This window comes from Ambystoma mexicanum, chromosome 4q, assembly GCF_040938575.1.
Source record: "Ambystoma mexicanum isolate Mex_15411 chromosome 4q, UKY_AmexF1_1, whole genome shotgun sequence".
Lineage (NCBI taxonomy): Eukaryota > Metazoa > Chordata > Amphibia > Caudata > Ambystomatidae > Ambystoma > Ambystoma mexicanum.
The window spans coordinates 830,591,960-830,619,382 of NC_090928.1; the positions used below are offsets into that span (position 1 = coordinate 830,591,960).

At 40.9% G+C, this 27,423-nt stretch overlaps 1 protein-coding gene across 1 annotated transcript in view; it reads left to right on the forward strand.

Moving 5' to 3' along the window:
- The window catches only part of FSHR (follicle stimulating hormone receptor), a 2,702,145-nt gene that overhangs the window by 1,477,742 nt on the left and 1,196,980 nt on the right, over positions 1 to 27,423 (forward strand). The window contains exon 3 of the mRNA XM_069608399.1: positions 26,375 to 26,449. Coding sequence (XP_069464500.1) covers positions 26,375 to 26,449 — 75 coding nt within the window. The remainder of the gene's footprint in view (positions 1 to 26,374; positions 26,450 to 27,423) is intronic.

The following is a 27,423-nucleotide window of genomic DNA, read 5'->3' on the forward strand; positions in this document are numbered from 1 at the left end:
ATATGTATTACAGAAAACTATAGTCAAAAAAATATGATTATTTACTTGCTAAGAAACATTTGAATAGATAACAGAATATATCAAGTATAACAAGGAAAACATTGTTTAGGTGCATAGGAATGATATATTTATTGTCAATAGGTCCAAAGAATTATTACAAATGTTGGCAGAGGAAGACTTTGAAATAATGTATTAGGGAGCTGGTAATAGCACACGGCACATCTCTGTTAACACTGCAGTAACATGATCATGTCAACATATACCGTTATGTGATGATGTAATTGTGTAAACTTCATGCCTAAGCAGGACACCATTACATTAAGAACAGTGAAAAACTTAATGTGACTCCCTTAAAACAAAGTGGGCACAAAGCTGAAAATCTTCACATCAGTAAAGATAAAGATCCGTATTTAATGACACAAATAATAAAATGGCTACATTCTCTGATAAAGTTCACAGTTGATTAACTAAGAACAACTAGCTAGAAATAGTATAAAATTGATCACAGCTAATTTGTATTTCATGAAGAACTGTAATGTGCTCAGAACTATTACTTTAATTGCATATAAACATATTTGAGCAAAAGTCAATGGGCCTCATGACGAGTTGGCCGGTAAACAGGCGGTATTCGCTGGGTTACCACTCACGCTAATAGCGTTACCGACAACTGGTCACTATTAGCGCCAGATCAATGGTTGGGCTGTAACTATAATTTCCCATTTCCCATTGAGTCCATTGGACCCAATGGGGAATGTTTGGCGCAATTAGTGCGCGCTAATAGTGCACAGCTATTTGCAACAGACAATGGGAATTTTTCTGGCGCATTTACCTCCAGCTTCGAGTTGGGGGTAAATGCTGCCAGACTCCTGATTGGGCAGACTCTTCTCAGTGGCGGTAATAACGTTACCGCCACATTTAAGGGTTACGCCCCAACTCGTGATGAGGCTGCATGTGTTTTGTAGCCCATGAGCAATGAAAAGAATTGTACACTTTATATTTCCTCTATAATTTTATATTGTCGAAAAGCTCTTTTAAGATGTATTCTTAGATAACTCCATAACTAGTAAAGATTAGAATAGTTTAAACAATAAACCAATGTTAATATAAAAGTCCTACATGAATCAGTTTGTTCTTTTTATCCGAATTCAGAGTTTATAACAATTGTTTATACTTAACTCAGAACATTGAACTAGGAGCAAAATCAATACCTAGCTTGGAAGAATGACAATCTGACAATCACGCAAGGTAGGAATGATAAAGAAACAGCTGCACAAAGAATTCAAACGTGTGTTTTGGTCTCTATGATACAAAATTGAGCTTGGGTCAAACCTCTTACTATTATCTGTCCATAAATTAGTGATATAAATGTTTTTAGAGCCAAAAAGATAACTTAAAACTCTGTATGGGGGCATTTGTCTTTACAACCTACTTATTGTTCCCTGAATAGAGATACTAGTGTACTAATCAGAAATCTGAGATACAATATAACCTTAATTAGTTAAATAACACAGATTTTTTTAATGTTTTAACTATTCCATTATTCTCACACATCCTAATTTGATGTTTAACTCACTCATATATTTTCCAACTTAAACAAGAGCGTTGCAAGGCTCGAAATAGGTCTTAGCTGGATTAGAATTGAATAAATACGAAATCATGAATAACTATATGAGAACATAACATATACTGGTATTGCCTGCATCTTTGTGTTTTATAATGTCTTTGTTGATTTCAGTCAAACATAGATGGACCCACACATATTTAAGCACCACAGATACTTAGTCACATTGCATAATGTGTGTTCTAGTGTTATAGTCCCACTTAAAGTGTGACACAAGTATGGAGATAGGTTGCCTCCATATAATTCCAAAATAGAAGGGAACATATATTGTTGTTTTATAAGAAAATAAGCATGACAATTGTGGGTAGATAGAGCAACCAATAGCTCTTTAGTGTGAGACAAGTAGCACCACCTACTATTTAAAACAGAGAAATGTGTCTGTGACAAGGACACCATTGGATAATTGATGTATATTCTCACAGCCAAAGCCATCTGTATAGATCTCAGGATAGTGTCTGAAGTACTGGATTGGTCTGAACCTAAGATTGTGAAAGAAAGTCAGCAGGTGTTAGGATTAACTTATTTCTATAGGACATTAATTTAGGGTTGTTCCTGCATACAATTATCCATCACCCATCTCCTCAAGAATGTGGTCCAGTTCTATCGGTCCAAAGAGATGGTACACGCCTTCAGGAAATTAAAACAGCATTTTACCATTTCACCTATATCATATCTAAAAATCATTGTAGACTCGTATGCCTCTGATCTAGCAGTTGGAGAGGTTCGGATACAGGAACAAATTGACAGGGAAGACGATCCCATAACATATCTTCCACTTCATATAGCATTAACTTCATGGCAAGTGATCTTCATGGATTTTATTGTGGATATTCTATGTTTAAAGGATATACAACTGTAATGGTTACCAGAGACTTACTTACCAAACAAGACCACTTCCCACTTCTCCACCTTCCGAAAATAACTTTCTGCCTATGACATGGCTCAAACATTTTACACAGATACATTGTTATCTCAATATGTCTCCAAGTTCTGGACTCAATTATGCAAGCTATTAAGAATAAAAAGGAGCCTTGACTTCCAGCGTCCATCACAAATGGACAGACTGAAAGGGTAAACCATACCTTTAAACAGTACACGCAGTGCTTTTTTGTTGGCATCAAAGAGAACTGGACGGACGTGCTATTAACAGCCCAATTCACTTGGAGCAACACTGCACATAGCTTGAAGGGATTCAGCCGTTTTTTTGTGCTCACAGCTTCCATTCTCGTAAATTTCCTTTGGCAGTCTTTTCTGAACCATACTCTCATCCTAGATCAGATCCTTGAAACTCTTCAAGCATGTCATAAATATGCATGTATCAACTTTCTCTGAGCCCAGTCTATTTCAAAGAAATATTATGATCTGAAATGCAGAGACATAAGTAAGAATGTGGTGCCCTAGAATCCAAACTGCCCCCCCCCCCAGTATTCTGCAGCCATTTAGTTCAGGGACATGATAAATGCTGTGACATCCCATTTACAAATATCCCTTATGTATCTATCCTGTGTTTCATGTATCACTCTTGAAAAAAACATGACAGTAATGAGGCTATGTATCGACACAGAAAGACACCTCCCCATTTCTTCAGGGCGTTGAGCACCACTACAAAGTTAATGAAATCTGTGATGCACAGGGTCAGTTGGTTTACTTTGTAATACTTACTGTTTTGTAAAGGGTATGCCCCTTGTGATTTCTCCTGGGAACCAGCTTCACAAGTCAATGCTCAAATGGCGATCTACAGGTTCTAAAGTTGGTAGGCATACCAGCAACATCCAGGATAGTAAGGGGACATACATACCTGTTGTGAAGCGTTGTGCATTATGGGACTATTGGAAGGCACATTGTTAGATACCTTGTAGGTCTAGTCCCTCCTAAGATTGTCGCTGCCTTGACTAGTCAAATAGTCCATATTCCATGTGTACCATGAATTTAGAGACAGATATCAGTGGAGAGCCTTGCAGACATGCTGTGTTTTCAACCACGACCTCTGGTATGTCTTTGTTTCTTTCCTCTCAGTCCCTGTTTCCTTCCTGGCCCCTGCTGCTACATCTGGTTCACCTCCCGATCTTCAACTTCATTGTGCATTCCTTTGCATTCTGCATTCTCCCAGTATCACCATGGTATGCTTCTCATGCTTCACTTATCTCTACTTAAAGTTCTTGTCTACCCCTGTGCCTGCTATTACAGGCCATTGCTTCTGGATATTTGTTCCAGTCACTTGGATCGCCTTGTTGAACCTTAAAAGATATAGAAAGAAAAAAATATAAAAAATACTGTGCATACTTCACCCAGCACTGGCAAAGATTTGTAACTGCTCTTACAGCAGCACAGCACACTGCTAATGCAAGCCGCCTTATGGCCTTACGGTCTCACCTTACCACTAGTGCAAGCAGAGAAATTTCCACTTCTGCTTTCTCCATCTGTAGTTTCCTAGCACTGGATGCCACCGAATGGTGCACGGACCCTAACACTGAGAAGCACGCAAACAGTACCGCAGCTCACCTTTCACTAGGCTCCAACTGCGGCACTCACAAGGTATGGACCCGGTTGCGTTAGATTGTGTTAGGACGTAAAGCTGCACCTTGAGACACGATCAGAGAGTCCGCTTCTGACATCTGACATTGACTGTACATGCCATCTGAACCTTTTTAGATATCCTGATCTTTGCTATTCGTGCAAATTTGTCCTGCTGTGTGGTCCTTCCTTCAACTCTTGAAACTTCCATTATCTACCATTCTTCCTCTGTCCTGCTCCTCAGAGAATCCTGGCACCAATCTCTGCAGGCCATCTTTTTTCCTGAAGACCAAGCCTTGATGTTTTATTTTTCCCGATTGTGTTTTCTTTTCCAAGGCCAAGATTTGAGCCACTGTGATATCAGTTGCTCGACAACGTGACATTAGGAAGGGTCAGACCATTTCTCGCCATAACCAATCGGATCGGGAAACCAGATGTAAGACTAGTCGAGGCACCAAGATATTACTTCAGACTCTCCAGGATAAAACCCAATAAAAAAAGACTATAGACTAAAGGGCCACCCTTTACACTGTCAATGAGGGATTGTGCACCGTTCATGAACCTCAGGTGCCCAAGCACTGGCTTGAACTCAGGGAATTTACTCTGCAAGAATCATTAGAAATTCAGGGAAAATCAATGCAGCAAATGCTTGTGCAGTACCAGTGGTGAGGTATAGACACACATACCAGGTCACACAGAGACTTGCACTCCTGGCACACGGGCAATCATCACTATGCTCTCTAATTCCATCAGGGCAGACAGGTTATTTATCACTTTGGTCCAAGCAGAAAAGTGCATGCATGAGCTAACCCTCATCAACTGACTATGCACCACACCTGCAGTTAATTATGACCAATAGCTATTTGGTGGGGAGGATTTGGATTTATTTTTAGCAAGGTCACATCATAAAGTCCAAAGACAATACAGAAGCAGATCCAGGAACCCAAACCCGCACTTTGTCAATCAGTGTGAATATAGAAGACAGAAAACTCTTGGTAATGCAGCTAATAGGACAAAAGTTTCTAAGAGACAGAGTGGTGACAGGTTGAAATGAGTGGAGGCAGGAGAATGAGGAGAAGAGATAGAGCATCATTCTAGGCAAGAGGGACAACTAGAAAATTGGAGTGTGAATGTCTTTCCCATCTAGCTTCATTGAGGCTGTCACTGCATCCTTATGACTAAAACATACCCGCAGGATACACCAATCATCAGGAAGAAGGCAAACCAAAGACCCCAGCTGTGAGAGGAAGCCAAGTCTCATGAAAAAAAAGTGCATCCAAACTCTAAACACTCAGAATGGCACTGATTGGCTAATCAATGTTCTTGGGAGATGCATGGAATTTGTGTTTTGGTATTAGAATAAAGATCGACAGATAGGTTTAGGGCCAAGTGGAGTGAACAAGGGCACAACACAGTATGGATGAAGGAAAGGCTGCTGGGGTTCAGACCATTTGTTTCTGAGTCTATAAAACAACTTTGGGAGTAAGTGTGCCCTCGTATGTTACGTTATTTGCTTGTCTCCTCATCAGTAACCTACAAAGTACATTTTTTTTTAGAACCTTGTATCCAGTTGGGTATGTGTTGTGCTTATCCTTACTGGTGTCCAACTCTAAAATACACAAGGTCCAATTACTTTTTTTTCATGGTAAGTAAAGTATTTGTACTACTTCGGAAACACCACTCATTTGTATTGATACACTTGGAAATTGTACAAGACCTCTGGCATGCGTATGCTGTGTTTTCACCACCAACTAGTTACACGTTTGTTTGTTTGTTTGTTTGTTTGTTTGTTTGTTTGTTTATTTATAGCGCGCGCCAGACCCAAAGGTATCCGGGCACGTGTGCAAGAATACTTTAAGCTTACAGGTTACAGTTACACATTCCAAGTGGATACAGGATACATTGACAACAGGATAATGATTACCCTACAAGTTTGTACACAGAGTTATATACAGAGTTATATACACAGGTATTTGTACAGAGAGGTGTATACACAGTATACATTGGCAGTCAAAAAGCAAGGTGGAGTAAGCGGGGGAGATGAGCATGTAAGTATGCGTTCAGCTACAGGTTAACAGATGGGTAAGACGTAGGTAGTCCTGGTGTCGGTCAGTAATAGGTCGTTTTCTTTGAGCCATTTAATACAGTTAAGTCTGAAGTGTGGATAGGATTGGTCAGATCTTAAAAAGGATGGGAGCGAGTTCCACAACTGGTCTGCTTTGACAGGGAAGCTGTTGCCTCCGGCATTACTTAGTTTAAATGGGGGCACAACTAGCTGGTTGGTATATGCTTCTCTGGTAGGTCTATTGGAAGTTCTTATTTTGAACCTTTCTGTTAGGTATTTGGGGGCTAAATCATTAATACTTTTGAATGTTAGTGATACTGTTTTAAGTTTAATTTTGTCCGCTGTAGAGAGCCAGTTAGATTGTCTTCTGACATCTGAGATATGCTCTCTTCTTGGGATTCCTAAGGCGGCTCTGAGGGCATAGTTCTGCAAGGTTTGGATGTTTTGCAACATGTGTTTATTAGACCCTTTGTATAATGCTTTACAATAGTCCAATTTGGATAATACCAGAGCTCTTGATAGGGTGAGGCAGCTGGTAGCAGACAGGTATGGTTTTGCTGCTCTAATCAACTTACAGGTGTAAGAGTTACTAGAGCCCTTCACACTCACCTGCTTTGTTAGAGAGAGGCAAGAGTCGAGGTTAAAAACCTAAGGTTTTTACCTCTTTTCCTACTTTAATGGTGTTGCCATCTATAACAAATGATGAATAGTCATTGTTCAGTCTTTTGATATTTTGTGTATTCCCCAGTATGATGAGTTCCGTTTTGTCATCATTCAGGCATAGACCATGACGGGCCATCCATGCCTGGATGATGAGGTATATCTTATTCACCAAGACCAAATCCTGTTCATAATCCCCCGAAAGTGGTATGAGAATCTGAGTGTCATCTGCATAGTTAGTGTAGGTGACACCCACAAGGTCCAGATCATCAAACAGGGGCTTCGTGAAAATGTTATACATGGTAGGAGAGAGGCAGGAGCCCTGGGGAACGCCATATGTGATAGGTACTGGGTCAACCACTGCCGAGGTAGAGAAAACCCTCATAGTTCTGCCACTTAAGAACGACTTGATCCACGCAATGGCATGTGTCGAGAAGTAGGACGCAGATTCTAGGTGGGTACAGAGCACATCATGATCTACCAAGTCAAATGCCGATGAGAGATCCAGTAGGAGGAGTAAGGCTGTTTTTCCAAGATCTCTGAGCTCATCGACCTGGGTTTTGAGATCGATAAGTGCAGTTTCGGTACCGTGCTGAGGCCTAAAGCCTGATTGTCTGGTACCTAATAGTTGATGCAGCTCCAAGTATTTTTGGATCTGTAAATAAGCCAATCTGTTTAGTATTTTTAACAGAAATGGTAGCGTTGTAATTGGCCTTTAGTTAGTCGGGATGGACGGGTCCAAAGTTTGCTTTTTAAGGAGGGGGAGGACCCATGATTGTTTGAGGTTGTCTGGTATCGAGCCTGATGCAAAGAAAGCATTAATGAGTTTAGAAATAAATGGGGATAGGTCTCTGGCCGCATCTTTTATCAGTTGGGCTGGGCATATGTCGCCTCGACAGTTGGAAGGTTTGAGCGAGCGTATTATCTTTTCAATCTCTAAAATAGTTACTTTGGTGAAGTTGAATTTTTGTTCTGGTTTGGTAGAAGTAGGTGGTTTACCTCTTTGATTGGTTAAAGGAGGAATATTTTGTTTCTTTTTCTCAATTTTAGGTTGGAGTGTAACTATTTTGTCGTTAAGCGCTTTTTGGATATTGGAGCACCATGTTTTATTTTTGTCGCAGTTGTCTGGAGCAGGGATAGGGTTTTCCAGTTTCCTTTTTGCCTTTTGAACGTGGTGTTTGCGCTGACGACGTTTTTGCTGATTGGTTAAAATGCACAAATGTTGTGTGTTTTGGGGTAGAGGATGGGGGCGGCGGTTTAGATAGAGGCTGGTGGCGGAACCCGCAATAAAAACAACACAATTGCCGAAAACGGCAGTGGCGAAAACACCACATTTAAAAGTCAAACATGTAAGTAGTTGGTGGTGAAAACACGAGGACCAACTGGAAGAATTGGTATTACAAGAGATGTGTAACCACTGACAAAGGCTTTAATATAGTGAACCAGAAGTCACAAGAGCTTGAATCAGCATTTTAAATACGAGTCTTAATGTGTGTATGCATGATTTTGTTTTAAAGGTTTGCTGAAATTATATGTGCTTTAAGATGTTTATGACATTTGTAAATGAAAATCACATTTAATAAATATGAGTATTAACAGAACGAACTATCGAAAAACAACTCTATAATATGTTTTGTTGCATTATATTAACATGTGTGCATTTTAAAGGGGACTTTATTTGAATGAACGACTCGCTGGTATATCCGACTACCAGCATGCTTCCAGAGCATCTAATGCCTGCATTGAGACTCTGCAATCAAAAATACAACTGGATGATCACGGTCCATTGACGGTCGTCATTTCCCTCGTGATTATAATCAGAGTTATTCTCATTGTCTTCCAATCTCATTGCAAGCTCATCAGCTAGCACAGCTCTGCGAGGCTCGCGTGAAATGCCCTCTCTGCGCCTCCACTCACTTGGTGTAATGCATACCGCTCACGCTAGCTTTCAAAAGTGTGAAGTACAACTTTAGATTGCCTGTTACCTCGCCTCTGATGGGAGGTGGGGATTTCTGAAGTCAGAGCCTTCATCAGTATCTTTCGCTAAAAGCCAGTGACTTCTGTCGGGTTTCATCTGTTACCTGTTCCATCACTTTTCTGTTGTGAAACGCTCCTCCATATGAAGAAATATTTAAACCTTTCACTGCCATACATTTGTGTAAAAATTCCCAAAGCCATTCGTCCGCCCCAGTTTAATTTGAATAAGACTTTTTGGATAATATTAACTAATCGCAACCTATGGGCGAGACATTGTACAGATCTGATATTGACTTTTTTGCTGTTTGAGAGACTAGAACCACTCATCCAAATTCCTAGCAAGTGACAGACTCATCTTCCTGTAGAAATAGAAGCAGGGCCCCCTAATCACTTTCGAGAATGTACTGTAATTGGTATGGCATTGCTATAAAGAGAATGGCTTATTATTACATGGTTATTGATAAGGTACAACTGATGATATGATATGATATGGCATTTATAGCGCACAATTTTTTCAAGGCGCAACGAGACAAGGGAGGGGAACAGAGGGAAGACAGAAACAACGATCCTACAAGGCCTGATGACATTGAGATCGCGCAAGTGCAGGGGAGGAGGGAGGGGGAAAAAGTGCAGGGGGAAAGGGGAGGGTCAGTGCAGTACATAGGATAACAGTAAATTGAATAAAGACAATAAATAAAAGTGCAGCCAGCTGGTGGCAAGTGCTACATGGAAAGCATATATCGAAGCTTGACAAACTATATTGAAGACAGTCATCCTCCACTAGGTGTGAGATTACAGAAAGTTTCTACCAGTGCAATTGCAACTGTTTACTGCATTACCAATAGGGCAAAATTGCCTGAGGCCATTTTTACATCTAGGAAAACCAAACCATGGAAACAAAACATAAATCAAAAACAAAACAACCACCACATACAACCCGTGCCGCCCTTATGGCTAACCTGTCCCAGTATACAACACCTCACAGAGTCGCCACATCGGCACACAGGTAATGGGTACTTCTGACCTGCAAAATGTGGATAAGGTGGGCACCCCCAATTTTAACGATTTAATTATTTTCGCTGTGTAAATTCAGGAAAAATCCTTTAAATTAACGAGGAACTGGCTGCGTAGAGCCTAGAGACACCTGTGCCAAAAATACAATGCAGGAAACAAGATGGGTGAGTCACACCCAACTAAACAGCCGCTCACTTTAAATCTCATCTGAGACTAGTCAGATTATCATAACTAAGTAGCGATCCAAACTTGTTTTAGTACAAATGATGACGTTATATATTCATCCGAACATCACACATCTGTGGTTATTTCACTGTATCTCAAATGTCAATAATTTGTGTTATGGAAGAACCAAAGCCATCATAGGTGTGTGTTTATTAGAGAGAGTCTTTATTGCCAATGCGTTTCGGGAATATCAATTTCCTTATTCAGGGATGTGCTCTCTCTTTTCAATTGGTATCCTTAACTAACTTCACCATTTGTAAGATCTAAATCGAACATAGGAAAATATAACATCAAAAGAACACATTCCATTAAACATCCACAAAATGAGATTTTCCGCATCACAAATTAGATAAACAAAGTAGCGTAATATATGTGTACATGCCATGATTCCGTAGGGAACAACGTGGTTGATGTTGTGTAAAAATTAATAAAACAAATAGAAAAACAAAAGAAAATGAGAAAAAAACACAAATAGTTCTGTAAAGAACCATCTCTAGTCTGCATATATTTCTTGAAAAAAGACCTATGCTGCAAAATGTACCTGGATATATGATCCCTGAAGCGGGCGCTTTCATATGAACTATAAATAGTTCAAATGGCGTGGTCCTGAGAAGAAATAAATTAAAATGTATTGCATTCCAAACTGCTAACTTAAACCAAAAGGTTTTACTGAATGTTAAATCACGCAAACAATTAGTGAATTACTCACTTCCTGAATGGTGCAGTAGCACGAAGAAACTGTCTTGTAGATGCAGAACGAGCTGAAAGAATGCATACTATATTAATTTGTTTCAAAGTGTGGCGTTTAAAGTACATGCAATTACAATAAATCGTGGCACGGAAACGCAGCATTCTGTGCTGCAGCTCCCATCCTACTGTGTGTCTTCCACTCAAACCGTGTACAGGAATGAATGGTGCATGCAGGTCAATCTGTTCTTTAAAACTGTTCCTATGGTTACCATCAGGTGTCCTGCTACGAACTCAGGGAACGGAGCTCGCTAAGGTTGTGAAGTTTGGCAACACTAATAGTGACTTTGACTATTGTTTCACGTGTGAGTGTGTGACAATCGGAGAGTTGGCGTCCACATATGTCTCACTGTAATCACTGAGGGGCTGAAAATGTAGATAAGTAGAAATAGTCCTTGTTAACACGTAATGAGGGCATAATGTTATTCAAACAGTGCAATTACCCATTGCTGGGAACCGGGAGCCAAGCACTCATGCGCCCTCTGTCCGTGAGTTGTTATGTTTCTGTTTCGATGCACATATTTGCATCTAGATCAAGCCTTGTAATATATAAAGTCATCAATACTTAAACTGTTATACAAAGAACCACTCAATATATCTATAACGATCCAATAATCCAGATCAGCTTGTTGCATGAAAATTGACAAAACACAAACAAATGTAAAAAATGAAGAAAAAAAACGAACAGAACAAAAGTCAATAAGTTACATTCAAATAAAGCTAAATAACTATGTTCCCAATAAAATCCTACCACAGCGTTTGTCATTTAAGCAAAACATGGCTTCCAAATGTCAATATGTAAATGATGACACTTCATCAAACAGCGGTCATCTAGCTAGACGTCGCTTTTCCAGCCTAACTATACACAAAAGGCCAAGGAAAATGAACAATAAACAGATAAACAATAAAAATATAATAATAATGTAGGAAAATAAGAAAGAGGATAATAAAGTCTCAATTAAAACATGAGAAAATGAATAAGTACGAAAACAAAGATATAAGTACACTAGCACTCAACCGTACATGACTCAAGCATAATTCTTCAAATATAACATGCATAATTAATTTCTTCATTAATTCCTGCAGGGTTAAGGCAATCCAGTTTGTCAATCCAAAACGTGTCTCTCCTGTCTAACTGTAGATTCATTTCTTCATGCAGACATCATCACCACACCACAGCAAAAAAATATTGTTGATCTGTTAACTACAAAAAAAATGTCAATGCATTTTTTTCAAAACTTTTGTAATTCGAAACTATGTTTTCAAAACAATGCCTGAATACCCTTCATCAGCTGGGTGACCCCTCAGTCAACTGGGTCCTGAGATTCAATCCAAACCACTTTTGTCACTTTTAACATAGTTTCGAATGACAAACGTTTTGAAAAAATGCATTGAAAAAATTATTTTTGTGTAGTTAACAGATCAACAATATTTTTTTACTAAAATGGGTGTTAAGGGGTAATAAAAGGGGTTTGGGGACCCCCCATTAAACAAACTGCATTTTTTGACGCATTTCTATTCGAAACTTTGCCATTCGAAACTATGGCATTCAAAACTATCACTAGGAACCCTGATGAGGCAGTAGGTAAACCACACAATACAGTAAAATACAATCAACTATAAAGAAGACTTCTTATTGAGGCCTCAAACCAACCTCATTCAAAAGTGCTGTCAATCTCGAGCAGTCCTTCCCTTCATGAACCCCCTTCCTGAGCAATTCACAACTGGCAGCAACTGGTTCCAATGGTAAAACATGCAAGTGAAATCAAAGGTGATATTACCAGCCACCAAATCCCCAATTTAAAATGGCTGTAAGAAGTGACCAAAGTGCCTCCAACCATCAAACCCATTACAATAGAGATGTCACAATAAACAAACAACATAACGATTATTAATATTCTACCAATAAACGACATTGGTTGTGAAGAAGTTCAAAACGTGTGCTATTTATTACCTTTAGGGATTATATCAAATGATCCTGGGCACCGCCATACATAGACGGGCAATCTTCAGCAAGCAAGTCAGTGCACAGATCCACTTGGTCACCAAGCTACAGGGGTACATGCTGCTCCAGGTGTACAAGAGCATACATGTTGTAAGCTGCTACACCATACTATTAGTGACTTGTATATATGTTATTATGTTTTTATTTTACAAAATCAACACAATACATGTAGAAACGGGCCCACTCCAAAAAGTGTTAGCAGGGGTAAGTCAAACCCAGGTCTGCTGGCTTCTTTCCACTGGAGACAAGCACTCTCCACTTTACAACCAATGTTATTAATCTGAAGCCATCAGAAGCACAGGCGATCGTCGGCCCTACCCTATACATCTGCTACACAGTATGCAAAGCTCATTGCACTCCAAGCATGTCTGTTTCTGGTTCTGTTTCCATGTATACTGTTACAAACACAGAAAATCAATCAGCTCGGGCAAAATCGTGCACTGGGGAAGTGTGGTTAACACATGTATGTGCAGGCCCTGGCTGGAGACAGTTCACATGTTGTATCTCCTATCTCTTGCTATGCCACCCTATCGCCTACCCGCCTCTGCCCATGCACCCTGCTGCACATTTGGATTGTCTCCCATTACTGCATCTGACTGCAAATCAGTGCATGCACACTTGATCTGATTGTAACTACCCTCTTGGGTAATGTCCCTTTAATGTACTCATAGTTGGTAGATGATTCTGCGCCAGTCACCATCATATTTGCAACAGTGCCATTACACTGCCGCTACCCCCAAATACATTGAAGTGCCAGTGTCTGCCAATGGCTTTGAATCAACTCATTAATGTACATCTGGCAAGTGCTCTTACCTAACATCTAAGGTCCCAGATGGTGTGTTGCATTTGCATAGTGCCGTTTCCCACTTTATGCCAGTACTCTGCCAGTGTAACAAAACGTTTCATGCTGATTGCACCCATACATGTCCATGCTGGTGCAGCTATACATGAGCATAGTCCCACATAAGAACATACTCATGTTGGCTTTCCCTTAATGCCAGTTAACAAACTAAAAAAGCCCATGCCCAGCTACTCACATGTCCCCATATAAGAACACTCATCATGTTGTATATGCCCCCTAATGTCAGTGAAAGAATGCCATGCCATAGTTCGAAAACATGCCCCCCCTTTGTCCCATATAAGAATACTCATCATCTTGGCTTTGACATTAATGCAAGTACAACATTCTATGCCACAGTGGTTCCCAGCCAACATCATTGCACTAAAAACCCTCCATCACCTGCTTTCCTTCATGTAATAGCACTCATCAAGTTGGTTTTACTTTGCCCTAAAACATGAGTAAACATGCCATTTCCCAGTCAAATAATGTTCATGCTCCAATGTCCTTCTGGGTCGCAGACTTGCAAACACACACACACACATACACAAACACACACACGCACACAGATGCACACACATTCATACACATTCGCCCACCAGTCACACACCCATACAGAGCTCAGTAATTCACACACACGCTCAGAACATTCACACTGCCTTATCATTCACCTGCACACTCCACTCATGTAGAAACAAGCACACTGCATTCAACCATAAAGTGGCACTTAAAGACACCTCCTCACATACATACAAACATACATATATACCTAAACACACTTAGAGATGCACCCTGAATGTATACACGCAAACATTAATACCCACATACAGAACTTGCATACACACAAACAAAAAAACAAAAATGCTTTTTCTCTCCCTTACCTGTAACACTCAAGACAATGCCACCCTCCCCCTCCCCACCTCCAGCTGCTTTTTAGGACACTGGCTCCTGTGCTCCACACAGACAGGAAGAAAGCAGGGGGTGCTTCCTGGTTTCTGACATGCACAGATGAGCCAGAGATCGACCCCTGCTGCTCAGCCTGAAAAGCCACTTCTGTAACTGCCCACACAGCACTGCTATAATTCTTCTTAACCAAAGCCCCACACTAGTCATTGTCGCCTCTCTGCTGAGGATGGGTTTTTGCAGGTAGGAGGCTTTGCACATCGTACAATACATTTTGTGTTCATTGTCATTATGTTAGAATGCAGCATGTTACTGAGATGTATGCCATGCATCTCACTATTGTTCTCTCATTTTTTCATTCTCCCTGTCTCTCTTTCTCTCTCTCTCATTTGTGCCTCTGTCCTGATTCTATGACAGTAGTTTCTAACTGTCCTACAAGAAGTATGTTACAAACTAAATACAGGGGCATCTGTAAGAAGTGCAAAGTCATTCTTAAAGTAATGATGATGGTGTAAGCAAGTTCAAATTCTCTTACTTAGTTTATGGATGGGCCTCAAATCACCTTAACCAAGCAGGCCCACCACTTAAGAAGCGAGTGCACGGTTGTACGTAAAACAAGTTGATTGTACAATGGTCTGGGGAGGCGCAAGATGACCCTGTTGAGTCAAACTAACCCCAGTCTCATTGAACCACATGTGTTAACACATTATATACAGTTTTGCAACAGTTAAAACATTCCCATATGTCTTATTACAATCCATCCCCACATCTGAGTGGACAAAACCTATACAAAGAAAGTCCATGTTTCTCTAAATCTTCCATTCCCATTGTTATCTTAACTCCCATTTTCAGATCATATTCATAGCGCCCCCCTTTGGAATTTGTTGGTGGTAGGTCATGACATCAGCACATGGTTACACAATCATATACAAACATAATTCTTTATGAGTCACGACTGGCCTGAAATCTCTTAACCTTAAACATAATTGCACATGGTTTGCATGGATACTTCAAAAAAGCAGAATAAACAGGCTCCCTTGCAACTGGCAATCCATTTCAACACTCATGGCCCCTGGCCACATCATGAGTAAATAATCGAATCACAAGGAGTATCAGTCACTTTGGCCTAAAGCATCACTTCACCCCACATGTACTGCTGGTCAAAATCAAATTGTCAAAGCTCTCTGTCAAGCACCCATCCACTTAAGAGATTACATCTGCTTTCTGAGATGCTACCAGGCCATAAAAACCATGGCCAGTTTCCATTGGGTAAGGTCATAGTTACTTATTTACTAATCCTCTGGTCTCTGAAACTCTGCAAAAACCTTTTCTCAAAGTAAAACCCTCACTGTTGTGTTTTAATGCATTTATAAAACAGGCCACTACATGAAGGTGTTTAAATGCCCTGTGTATCTGCATGAATGTTTAATAACTGTCATTTTTTTTTCACAGTGGGTTCTCCTTGACAAGTCCTCTTCCTTGCATGTGCCCTACAAAAACTCCTTGTTGCCCTGTTTCTAGGCACTTCATTGCACATTATATTTGGATCATGGTATATATTTCATTTGGTGGTTTTGGCATTTGTCTTTCACTCGCATGCAAATCTGATATGTATAGACTTAAACAAAAAGTAACACTAAATTAACATATCCCATGGATACATATAAAAAATTGCAACCTTGCGCTAACTTTGCTGCATCCCCAGTCACAAATCAGGCGCTTGCAACATGAACCCTTCTTCATCACTGGGACTTTTCCTGAGCACCCCATCATTAGGGATACGAAACCTAAAATCATGTAACATAAGCTGTATAATAGGGCACGTGTGCATTATTCTCCTTTTTTAATTACTGATGGAAATACTTTCTTGACAAGGTCAATTGTCTGACTGTTCCCTCAAACTTCTCGTTCTCCTTCAGTTCCTTTTTGGGAGGGGATAAAGGACAGCAGTTGCTGATGGCAACCAGGTGCTTTCCCAGGTATTTACGGACTGTCCATAGAAATCTGAGTTAGACTGCTTGTTCCACTGTGAGTCAGTGAAATTCCAGTGAAGGATCTTCCAGGGTGGAGAGGGAAAAGATCCTGCTTCTTGAGACTGAGCACAGACCAGCTGCTTTGCCTAGTATTGTCTGCAGATGTGTGAGGCTCCCACCAGTGGGTGTGTATAAGCTTAGCAACAGCAATGTACGGCAGTATGAGCCATGTTAGGCATAGATAATCCTGGCGCATGGGAATTACGGATTGCATCTAACACCACATTGTGAAAGGAGTGGAGCGGTGCTGTTAGTTTTCCTTTAGGTGTTTAGGTGTATCGACAATGTGTGGCGCGTTGGTTGCTGAGATGCAGGGTATACTATTTCGGCACATCACGTGTCAGCCGATGAAATGCCATTGGGTTTCCATTTTCCATAAAATGACACAGTGCAGATGCATGCTCAAGATGTTTCTTAACACTTCTGTTCCTCGAGGCAATACCCTGTGTACATCATAATACAACAGTGTACAGTCGGTAAGATAGCTCAGCGGGTTGAGCGCTCGCTGCTGCGATCTGAGCGTGATCTGCAGGACATAGGTTCCAATCCCAGCATGGCCAACTCAGCCTTCCGAGGTCGATACATGAGTACCAATTTCGTTTGGGTGATATTTTATGTAAATATGTGCTCTGTAAAGCGCTTTGGATTAAGGCACTATATAAATAACACATCATTATTATCATTCTCATTACATTATCATTGATTCATACAGTGCACGGATGTCCTTGTTTGCAGCAACCTGCGGCCACTTTTTGGATTAAGCAATCCCATTATCAATGCCCAGGTCCCCCTTGATGTGTATCTTTAAAAGTACAAATGCCAACCGCTGCAATTGTCTTTAAGAAAGAAAGCATTCAAAACATATAGTAAGTAACAGCAATGCGGATTCATCTAGTAAACTGCAGAACCCACAACTCCTCCCTGTACATTAGGGAAACTGACCTTGGTATGTATTCAGTTTTGTTCAGCAGAGATGTGTAATGCCCCGACGAATTTTCGAATTGGGAAACAGGTGGCCCATTAAATGAAATCACACTATGAGCCTGATTTGCACAACCGTTTTCCAATGGGAAAACCCCATTGAAAATCGCTTTCGAAATCAGGCCTCGTTGCTGCTATTTTAAGTAGGGCTTTTGTTCTAACTATCCTGCAAGCGTGCACAGATGGGTTTGTGTGTGTAGGCAGTTCATGACAAGGATTTGTGTTCAAGGTCTGCCAGTCTTTGCAACACGGGCCTGGTTTGTAATCTTACTCCTATCCAGCACTCCCACCCCTTCCTATCCTATAATAGCATTTTATACACTGAAAAGTGAAACACTCGCTCCTCCAGGGATGATACTTTGGCTTGCAGCGAAGGTCACCTATCGCAAATACTTTGATGCTTTTTTTCTGGCCTACAAAGAGAAGGCGCCATGAAACGCACACCTGTGGCACTCTTTTGATTTGCAGTGTACAGTCTCGACTGGGTTCGCTCAGACAGGTGTTAAAACGTTTACGATTTTACACATTTCTATATTTATTGTTCATCACTTTTTTGTAATATTTGTACAAGTCTATCTGCAAAGTAATTGTAGGCATCCATCGCATAGTACACAACATGACTGTGGAAATATTGCAGGCAAATGTCAAAGTTCGTGTTTCAGTGTTTTAGGACATATACAAGGGGGTCATGCAATCGAATGCATAAAACAGGACAACACACCAATGTAGGATGGCGTGACAGCCCGGATTTTTTAATTGCAAACATACACGTTTGCATGTCATTTCTTTTCTAACAGGAAACCAATTTGCATTGATGGTACAATACAACAACGTTTGAAGTGCAATAGACTTCGCTAGCCAATAGTAGCCCGTAGTTACCATCTGATGAACAACCTAAGCACCAAACACAGTACCTTTAACCACAGCATTGATTCAGTGGGGATGATGGAATCCAAACTAATTCCAATATTTTTGGATTTTGTGGTAGAAGTGGCAATGGAATGCTTAGGGGTACATGAATAGGCTGTTGGGCGATCTAAATGGGAAACGCCAGCTCTGATCTGCTTGAGTTCTGCCAACCGTTATCAATATGTGTGCACACATGTACAAATATTCTTCATTCTCATCAAGGGTAATTTGATTAATGAGAGATATGTGCTTTGCTCACATAGATAACATGGTTGAAGTCAAACACTGGACTGGCTGAAGCTAAAGGAATGTTATCTAAAAGCACAGGTGAAAGCGTGCGGCCCAGCTAGCCATTAATGGTACACAGGACACACATCAACCAACATGGACCCTTCGCCTTTTAACTGAAAATCATTTCAAATGTTGGAGTACCACTCTTGCTGATTTTTACTAAATCATGAAAGGCATATCATTACACTGAGCAAACCAATTGACCTGCATTGCTGCGATGAGTAACTATTACAACTACACAAGAAGTCGTTACGCCCTCTTGGATCTGCCTCCTGCCATTCAAGGAAGTTTGAGGAGTTGCAATAACCTGGTCACGTCTGAATCACCACAGATCGCACTGCAAGCCTCAACACACGTCGAGAATCTGGCTGGAGAGATTCAAAGTAATTCGAGCTACAAATAGGGAAGGCGAATGCACGTGACCGACCACAATATCACAGTAAAAGTGGGTTAGGAAGCATGCTGTCTGCAACCCGTGGATCAGAGGTTCGATCACGAGCTGAGAAGGTTCAGCCTTCCACCCGTCTGAAGTTGGTAAAACGTGTACCACAACATGGAGGAACATAAAAACTCTTACTATTGTGCAAAGGAATACGTGTGGTGTGTGCTATGTCATAGAAGCTTCGTCTTACACAGTCTCATTTTATTTCACAATGCAAGTAATACAGGCTACAAATAAGGACCAGAACAGACATCTCGACCTGTAGCATAGTCATTTTTGAGTTATAATCACAACTAGTTGGATGAATATATCTATCCCCTCCTTATTTAAGAATAGTTGTAGATGCAGACTTATGCGTCCAGAATACAAAAGAGTTGAACAGCCTCTTTCGCTCATGCCCAAGCGACACAATTGCATAAATCTGCACTTTGCCTTTGGCCCTGCTACAGGACAGATATGCATTGCGCAATGGCCCAAAAGTCTCTTTTCGACTACCAAATGGGATGCCACTATTGTTGTAGATGCACATTGAAAGCAAGGTGTCTCATGCTCGGCTGCATGCTTCATATTAAGAACACATGTACGTGGTGATCAGGTCTTTAAAGTGTGCTCTGCATGTGCACAGCCGAATAGGTGGATCTTTGGCAGGGGTAAAGGAGAGGCTGAAGGACTCCTGTTGCGCTCCTTAAAGGTGAGTTCGGTTACACATTGCAACCCTTGTGGATGGAAAGAGAGGCTCTGGGTAATAAGACAAGGACAGAAAAGGCAGTAAAAACCAAAGTGTTCAAAACGATATGTTCTTGAGTTGCAAAAATTGCTTAATGTGATCTACCCAGTCCCTAACGGCCAAAATGGACTGCGAGGCAGTTATCGGGCAATAATACCTTTTGCAGTGTCTTGGCAGGTCGACAACGGCAAACTAGGCTTCTCAGCGCTATTAAGGAGTTTGAGTCAGTTAGTGATGCAGAAGCCATGGTCATCTAGTGGCAAGCAGATGTCGAGGAAGGGTCGAACTGAAGAATGCTGTGGTGTGAAGCCGTATCCTGTGATTTTAACCTTTTATTTTAAACAAGGTAAGTTTTACCAAAACCAAAACAGTGACAAAATACAGAGAATAAGTTTTAATATATATACATTTGGGGTAAAGGGGTGGGGAGGTGTTAAAAAATTGGGAAACAGGGTTTTTTCTGGGGCGATCTGTATTTTTTTGGTATTTTGGTTTCGGTAAAATCTACCCCGTTAAAACATTTTTGTTAAAATCACATACAACTGTTTGAAGTATTACGCAACCTATGCAGATCGTGGTGGTCATCAAATTCGGTTTGGCAGTCAAGGTTTGACAGTGGTCGGGTTGGAGATGGGATGCGCAGGTGTGACGGTTTGATGCAAAGGCTCAAAGGATTTGGTTCAGAGAGAACAACATGATCAGTTCAGTCATCCACTCGATCAGCAATGAAGATGATGCTGTTTTGAATGGCGGTTTCGATTGATGCAATTGCAGGTGTACTTCCTTGTTCGAGCCGAGGAAACAACACACTTCAGCTGGTGGCAAACTTATACAAACAAGTGGAACTGTGTTTCAAATACCGTAGAGTGCCAAAGAGAGCTCCACATGGTGCTGTGGCTTCAACTCGGTCAAACACACTTGAATCCTGGTTCACAGTGGTTTCACAGCCAAATTGCAGGAATCCTGGCTGGCTTTGCTCTGAGGAGCTGTGAGTCCCAATTTAGGGTATTTTTCTCGGTCTCCCAAACATAGAGGAGGCTGCCACACACCTTCAGGGTTACTTCAACAGAGTGAGTTCATGGGCAGTAGTGTGGCTGGCTGAGATGCAGACCTTGCTCCACCAGCAGTTCACTCCCAATGTCCCTGGGAATGGTTAGAGGACAGAGATTGCTTCTGTCTTGGAACACCTGCCTTCACCCTACAGCTGGAGGACTTTGGGAATAAATAAATCTCCACTAGGTTTTGAAGCCCAGAAATGAGTCAAAGACCTGGTGGAAGATCCGTTCTTTTAAAGGCAAAACCTTCAGGTGATTGGTTTAAAGCAAGTCTGCTTTAGGGGTACAATCCCATTTCTTGGAACATGTGGACTTTACCTTTTGGCATCACACCCAAAGTGCTTTGGGGACAGGAAGGAAAGAAAGAGGCATAGAGTAACAAGATGATGGAAAATAAACGTCTACACCAACCCTGCCCCCTTCTCTTCCTAATAGAATCAAAGGCCTTTAGATATACAGCACACTGGGGTGCGGCTACTCTTTTTGAGGCTGTGTGTGCCCTTTCATTTTTGTACAATGGACAGCTTCATGTGGAGGGGCTGTCTATCTGGGAAGGGTGTTACCTACTCTCAGAAAGGAACAAGGATGGCAATCCCCAAAGCTACAGTCTTGCAACCAGCCATCAGTGACAGCCGGTGTGGCTGGGGAGAATACACATAACCCTTCCACAGCTGAACTGTGCTCACCGAGCTGACACGTGTGATATCAAATTAATGTGGCTTGGATAACTATGAGAGATGCTGGCCACCATACCATAAACTAAGGCATGGCTTAACTGTTCAATTCAATGTTCCAGCAGGACAGCCTTCTCATAGTTATGTCGTTTTTGGAACATATCTTAAATGCAGCACCTCAGCTGCAGAGAGTTGGATGCCACTGCAGCTATCATGAGGGCATGTGTGACCCCTGAGCCTGCTCTGAGCCACTGGAGAGCAGGTGCTGCAGCAGGGCACAGGTGCGCATTAGGCGTTTGACATAGAGCTTATGAAATGGAAATTTGCACATGCAATTACCTGCATCTTTTTATTTCTAATTACAATTTAAAAACATCCACAACTACTACACACTTGCCAGATGGCAATTGCAGACAAAATAATGTGGTACATTTTTCTATCCCATGATTGTTTCCAGGGCAAGTTTTAATAGAGGTTGTAAGACACAACCCTACACATTTGCTGGTCTCCTCCTATACCTTCACCTGTGTAGATTCTGCCTACTTTTCCACGTCCCTCTTACATCCCTCTTACGTCCCTCTTACATCCTATATCTTTGCCATTTGTGCCAACAGGAGCAAAATTCAGTGGCGGAAAAAGAAAGTCTGCCTTCTGGTTCTTTCACCATTGTTTTGGCAGTCCACTTTTCCACCTGTCCACAATTGATTTGAAACCATTCTTTCGTTGCACTTTGGCAAGTTTTGCTTTCTCTCATGTTGTTTGTCACTATTACAACTGTCCCTTTTTTAGGGGTGCTCTCCATCTTTAAGGGTGGATCTTCTCCTTCTTGCCATCTTCTTTTCATACCCCATATCCATTTACGACTCCAGATTGCTTTTTGTTGCTTGGACACTACCTACTCTCCTTCACACTAGCCGTAAAGAGGCTTTGACAAATCTCAAAATAATGACACTACAAGTACTTGAAAGTCTTCTCCGGAATTTAGTGACACTCACGGAAAATTGATGGTCTGGTTTGACTACTAGGTCCATCACACATCCCCTCGAACTTCTAATTAAAAAACAAAACAATCTCGAGGAACACAGGCTCCTGTAGAACAGTGCTGCATTTTGTTTTGGAAATAACGTCTGCTCATAATCCATAACTGTGTATACAATCGTTTTTCTTTGTCAACATACAGAAATACTTCCACCTGCTAACTATAGGGTTACAACAGCAGCACCTAACTGTTCTACTGTAATATTTTCATAGTGCATCAGGCAGGTGTGGCTGGCACTTGCCCTTTCATCTGCAACATAAGCAATAGTAGAAGGACTATGTCTATAGGTATAAGAGAATACTCTTATTTCTGTGGCTTTCTTTTAGATTCTGTGGGCTCTATTCTGTTCAAGGCGCAGTTTGCGTGGTAAACACTACGTTTCACTGTGCCATTTATTTTTACATCCAGGTACCGACCTTATTCTATGGGTTCCATGTCATTTCATCGTGGGATGTTTTTTCACAGGGTTTTTTACCGCAATTTTTTTTTTGAAAAAAAAACATCGATTTTTTTTCTTTTTTGGGGGGGTTCCACCCCCCTCCATTTTCTAAAAAATTAGATGTTTTTTAAAAAAAAAATTGCGTTAAAAAACCCCGCGAAAAAACATCCCGCGACGAAAGGATGTCATACCATTCTATGGTGGTCCTGGGCGTTCTTGCAGCGGATGACACAGAAGTGTCACAAACTGCCTGCAATCTGTCTGTTTTTTAATTAGCGGTCGGATTGACGTTTTCGGCATTTTCGTGTAATTGCATGACATTTACAATTTAACAAAAGGCCTGCTGAACACAGTAACATACATTAATTTATTGGCATGATGTGCTTTCTGCAGTCATGTGAAAGCGCATAAAACAAATCTAATAAAGGATTTAAAACAGAAACCATTGAATACAGACTGCAAAATCGCATCTTGTTTTCAGCATAGATAATGGCATGGTAACATTTGATTTGCCCCACCCTGCGATTTGCTAAGCAGTGGCCGATTTCTTATGAATGAATGAGGTGTAGCTGATTGTTGAGAGTGTCCATGCTGGCTCCTTCTCCCTTTGTCCCTTCATGGGTCGGCTTCACTTCCCTTAAACACAGGCCTTCGAAGGGGTTCAGCTCAGCAGGTTAACACAGATAAAAGGAGTTATTTGAAATAACACGTTTTTACCCAGGGACGTCATTTGGGGGTCGCCAGAGGTCGCAACTGCGACCGCTGAGGTCTCCCTTGCGGCCTCTGTAAAAGAAAAAAATCGTTTTTTATTTATTTATTTTTTCTTCCGTTTTTTGTAATGCAAGGTCCTGGAGTGGCTGGCTCTCATGTTCAGACCCTTAGGACCCTTAAAAAAAAAAATAAGAAAAATAAGAACAGGAGTGCCACAAGTCTAACACTTTCAGCACTGACCCTAAATAAGAAAGAATAGGAAACCAAATAATGTGTCTTTCTGGAATTCTGTACAATAATTGCTAGACTCATTAAATGTTTATTTCAGGCACACTTCAAGGGGTGAGTCACTAATTTAGTATGTTCTTAAACGCCTCAACTCAGCCTTTCATCCTTCTGAGGTCGATAAATGAGTACCAAGACAGGTTGGGTGATATTGGGTGTATATTATTTCTATATAAAGCGCTTAAGCGTAAGTGCTGTATAATAACACATCATTATCATTTGGTCATGGATTTGGTAATATGGGCCTATACACACTGATCTTAACGCTACATATGGCGATCCATTCTTGCATGAGATGTACATCACATTATAGAGATATCGTAACCATATTTTTCGTAATGTACAATGCTGGGATGTCACTTCCTGTTTTGGCAACGGGTTAAAGGTCGTGTTCCATCGCTTCCCACGATATCACTTTGGGGTGGAGTCAAATGACATCACTTCCTGTGATGTCATCAGGGGGTCAAGGGTCGTGTGATGTCACTTCCGCTACCCCTGGCTTTTTGGTGAAATGACGTCCCTGTTTTTACCATTATCATCATACTCTTGAGGTGAAGAAGGTTCTCTCTGGAGGGAGGTGGGTGTCCTTAGCTCTGCAATCCTGGTGTACACTCCTCTACAAGAGCAAAAGTGCAATGAGCAGACTGCCACCAGAGGGGGTAGCATATATGTCAGAACATTTTATGCTGTCCCTAATGTGGAGGAGTGACACCAGAATGAATATGCAAACAAACGGTTTCCGATATTGGTGGTTACCAGGTTGCTTTCTAAAGTGGCACATTGTGTGCTCCCTCGGAAAAGTCTGACAGCATCAGAATAGGTGTTAAGTACCAAAAGGGTTGGTAACACTTAATATGACTCTTTTGGTCATTAAAACCTCACTGAGAATTGGGCCCTGTGTATATAGCAGAAGATGGTATGTCCAATCGTTTTATACTTTAGTGCATGGTGGAATGTGTAGTTTTATATTCACAATGTGCTCCATTGCCCTACAGGAGACTGCCTTCACTAGCAGAGTGTTCGCTATGTAAGGAATAACCCATGTTACAGGACTTAATGAAATTGAGGGCCGTAACATGGACTCAGCACCAATACCAGGTGATAATGCCCTCCCACTGAGATGGATGTAGCACTGTGACGGATGTTCCAAGTTGTAATTGCTTTTTAAGTTGTAATATATTGCAGTAGTTATTTCACAAGTTAAAAATACTACAAAAAGAAAATGGCTGCCATTGAAATTTGAGATGGGACCCCCTCCTTATCCCTTCTCTCGTTCCAATGCAACCATTGGTGATGGAAGGAAGAGGTTGGCCAGCAGGGTAAGCAGTGAGGACAGGCAGAGGGAAGGTAAGTGGATTGAGGTTGAGGGTAGAGGAGAGTGTGATGTGTGAGGAGCCTGTATTGGGAAAAGTGGCATGGAGTGACTGGAGGTAAAAGCAAATTGGTGGTGCACCACTCAGCACTGTGCTTGGAAGGTGGACCAATTCCCATCAGGTAAGGGCTGCTTTCTGGGCTCCCTGATAGCGTAGGACGGTCAGGCAAACTACTTTCACTGAACCTGAAACTCCGAAAAAAGTTTGGGTGATTTAAATGTATCTAAATTTCCAAGAAAGTCTGGTGGTGATTCAAATATTCAAATCCCTCACAAATGTCTCTTGTGTATTTTGAATGGTTGCTAGGCAAGGCAGCTTGCACAGCAATACCTTTCTGAATTGTATTCCAACATCTATTCCTGTCTTTGAATCTTTCAATTGAACAGTATAATGGTAAATTGTATAGCATTGTTTACCCTCTGACACAACGAGAAAATAATATTAATATATAACAAGAGAAGACCTTGTCCATGTGGCCTTAATTATTTCACCAGAGACCATTCACAGTTGTCCAACTTCTAAGCATGTCTTGAATGTATGTATTAAAATTGCAAAAAGTAATACATACAAATAAATAAATTAAATGAAAAGAGATCGTATGCTACTATTCAAATAATTGGACCTATTCTGTGAAATGCCCTACATGTAGCAGAGTCGTAATGTACACATGGCATTGGTTCTGTTTTTTACCACTTTATTCATTTTATCAATAGGAAAAAACAGCAGCTGTTTGGAAAGTGTTTTTTATCTTTTTTTTTTAAATATACCATATACCATTATTTACATTTACATATATATATATATATATATATATATTTATAAATATGTTTGCCTTTTTTTCCCCAGCGAAATATCTCAGAATGATGTTCTGAAAACAATTGAAGCCAATGTGTTTTCCCATCTGCCAAAACTACGTGAAATGTAAGTAATGGATGAAGACAATATTTTAAATACATATTAAAACAAGTGTAATGTATGTATGAATTGAGGGGTGTATGTTTCTGCATTGCACGGTTTTATGTTTGATGTAGAGTTTGCTGCTGCTGGTGGCTGCCAATGTATACCTGTTCATCTAGCACTGCAAATGATTCTAGTTAGATGGAGTTCCTGTCCGAGGAAGTGGTCGATCTTTTTCTGAGTGCAGCGATGGTGTAGCTCCCATCATAGTTAGAGTTGCTTTATGTGCACGCATGCTGACAAAACGACTGTGGTTCAAAAGGCGTCCTTAGGAATCTCTACTGATTTAGGCTGTTTATCCAGATGCAAACATCTGCCTGTGGACAACTGCTATCCCTCCTGCCTCAATATCTTCTTAAATGTACTCTCTAACAGATCCCTTTGTTGGTCTTACACACTTAATACGACCGCTGTGCCTGGGATGTTTGTGCCTTTATTTTAAACATGTGTCTGCCTTTGCTCTTTTGCTGATTACTGTCCTAAGCGAATCATAGCAGGAAAGTACGTTATCTATCTCCTACTTAGAACTTGAAATCTACTTACAGCCCAGATAACGAGTATTGTCTCTCGCTAAACTTGCCTTAGTGAAACAATTGTTTCAAATCATGTGTGGAGCAGGTGGGAAATTTTGTTGCCAGCCCCATGGTTAAAGAATCAAAATGCAAGCTTACTTTGGGAAAATCCTGCATGGGTTCCACCCTTGACAAATTCCCATATGAGGTTAATTCAACAGCCATACACGCAGGATCTTTATAAAGCATCACCGAGGGAAATTTGCAAGACATGTTAATTAGCACAGCTAATCCACCTGATGGGCATACCTTTTCACCCCTTGTGGCAAATTGTGTATAGCATTCATAGCCCTCTACATCAAAGTGTCAGATTTGCATAGTTTCTTGTAGCATGATTACAGCCGGTCGACTAACCATGTCAAGCTT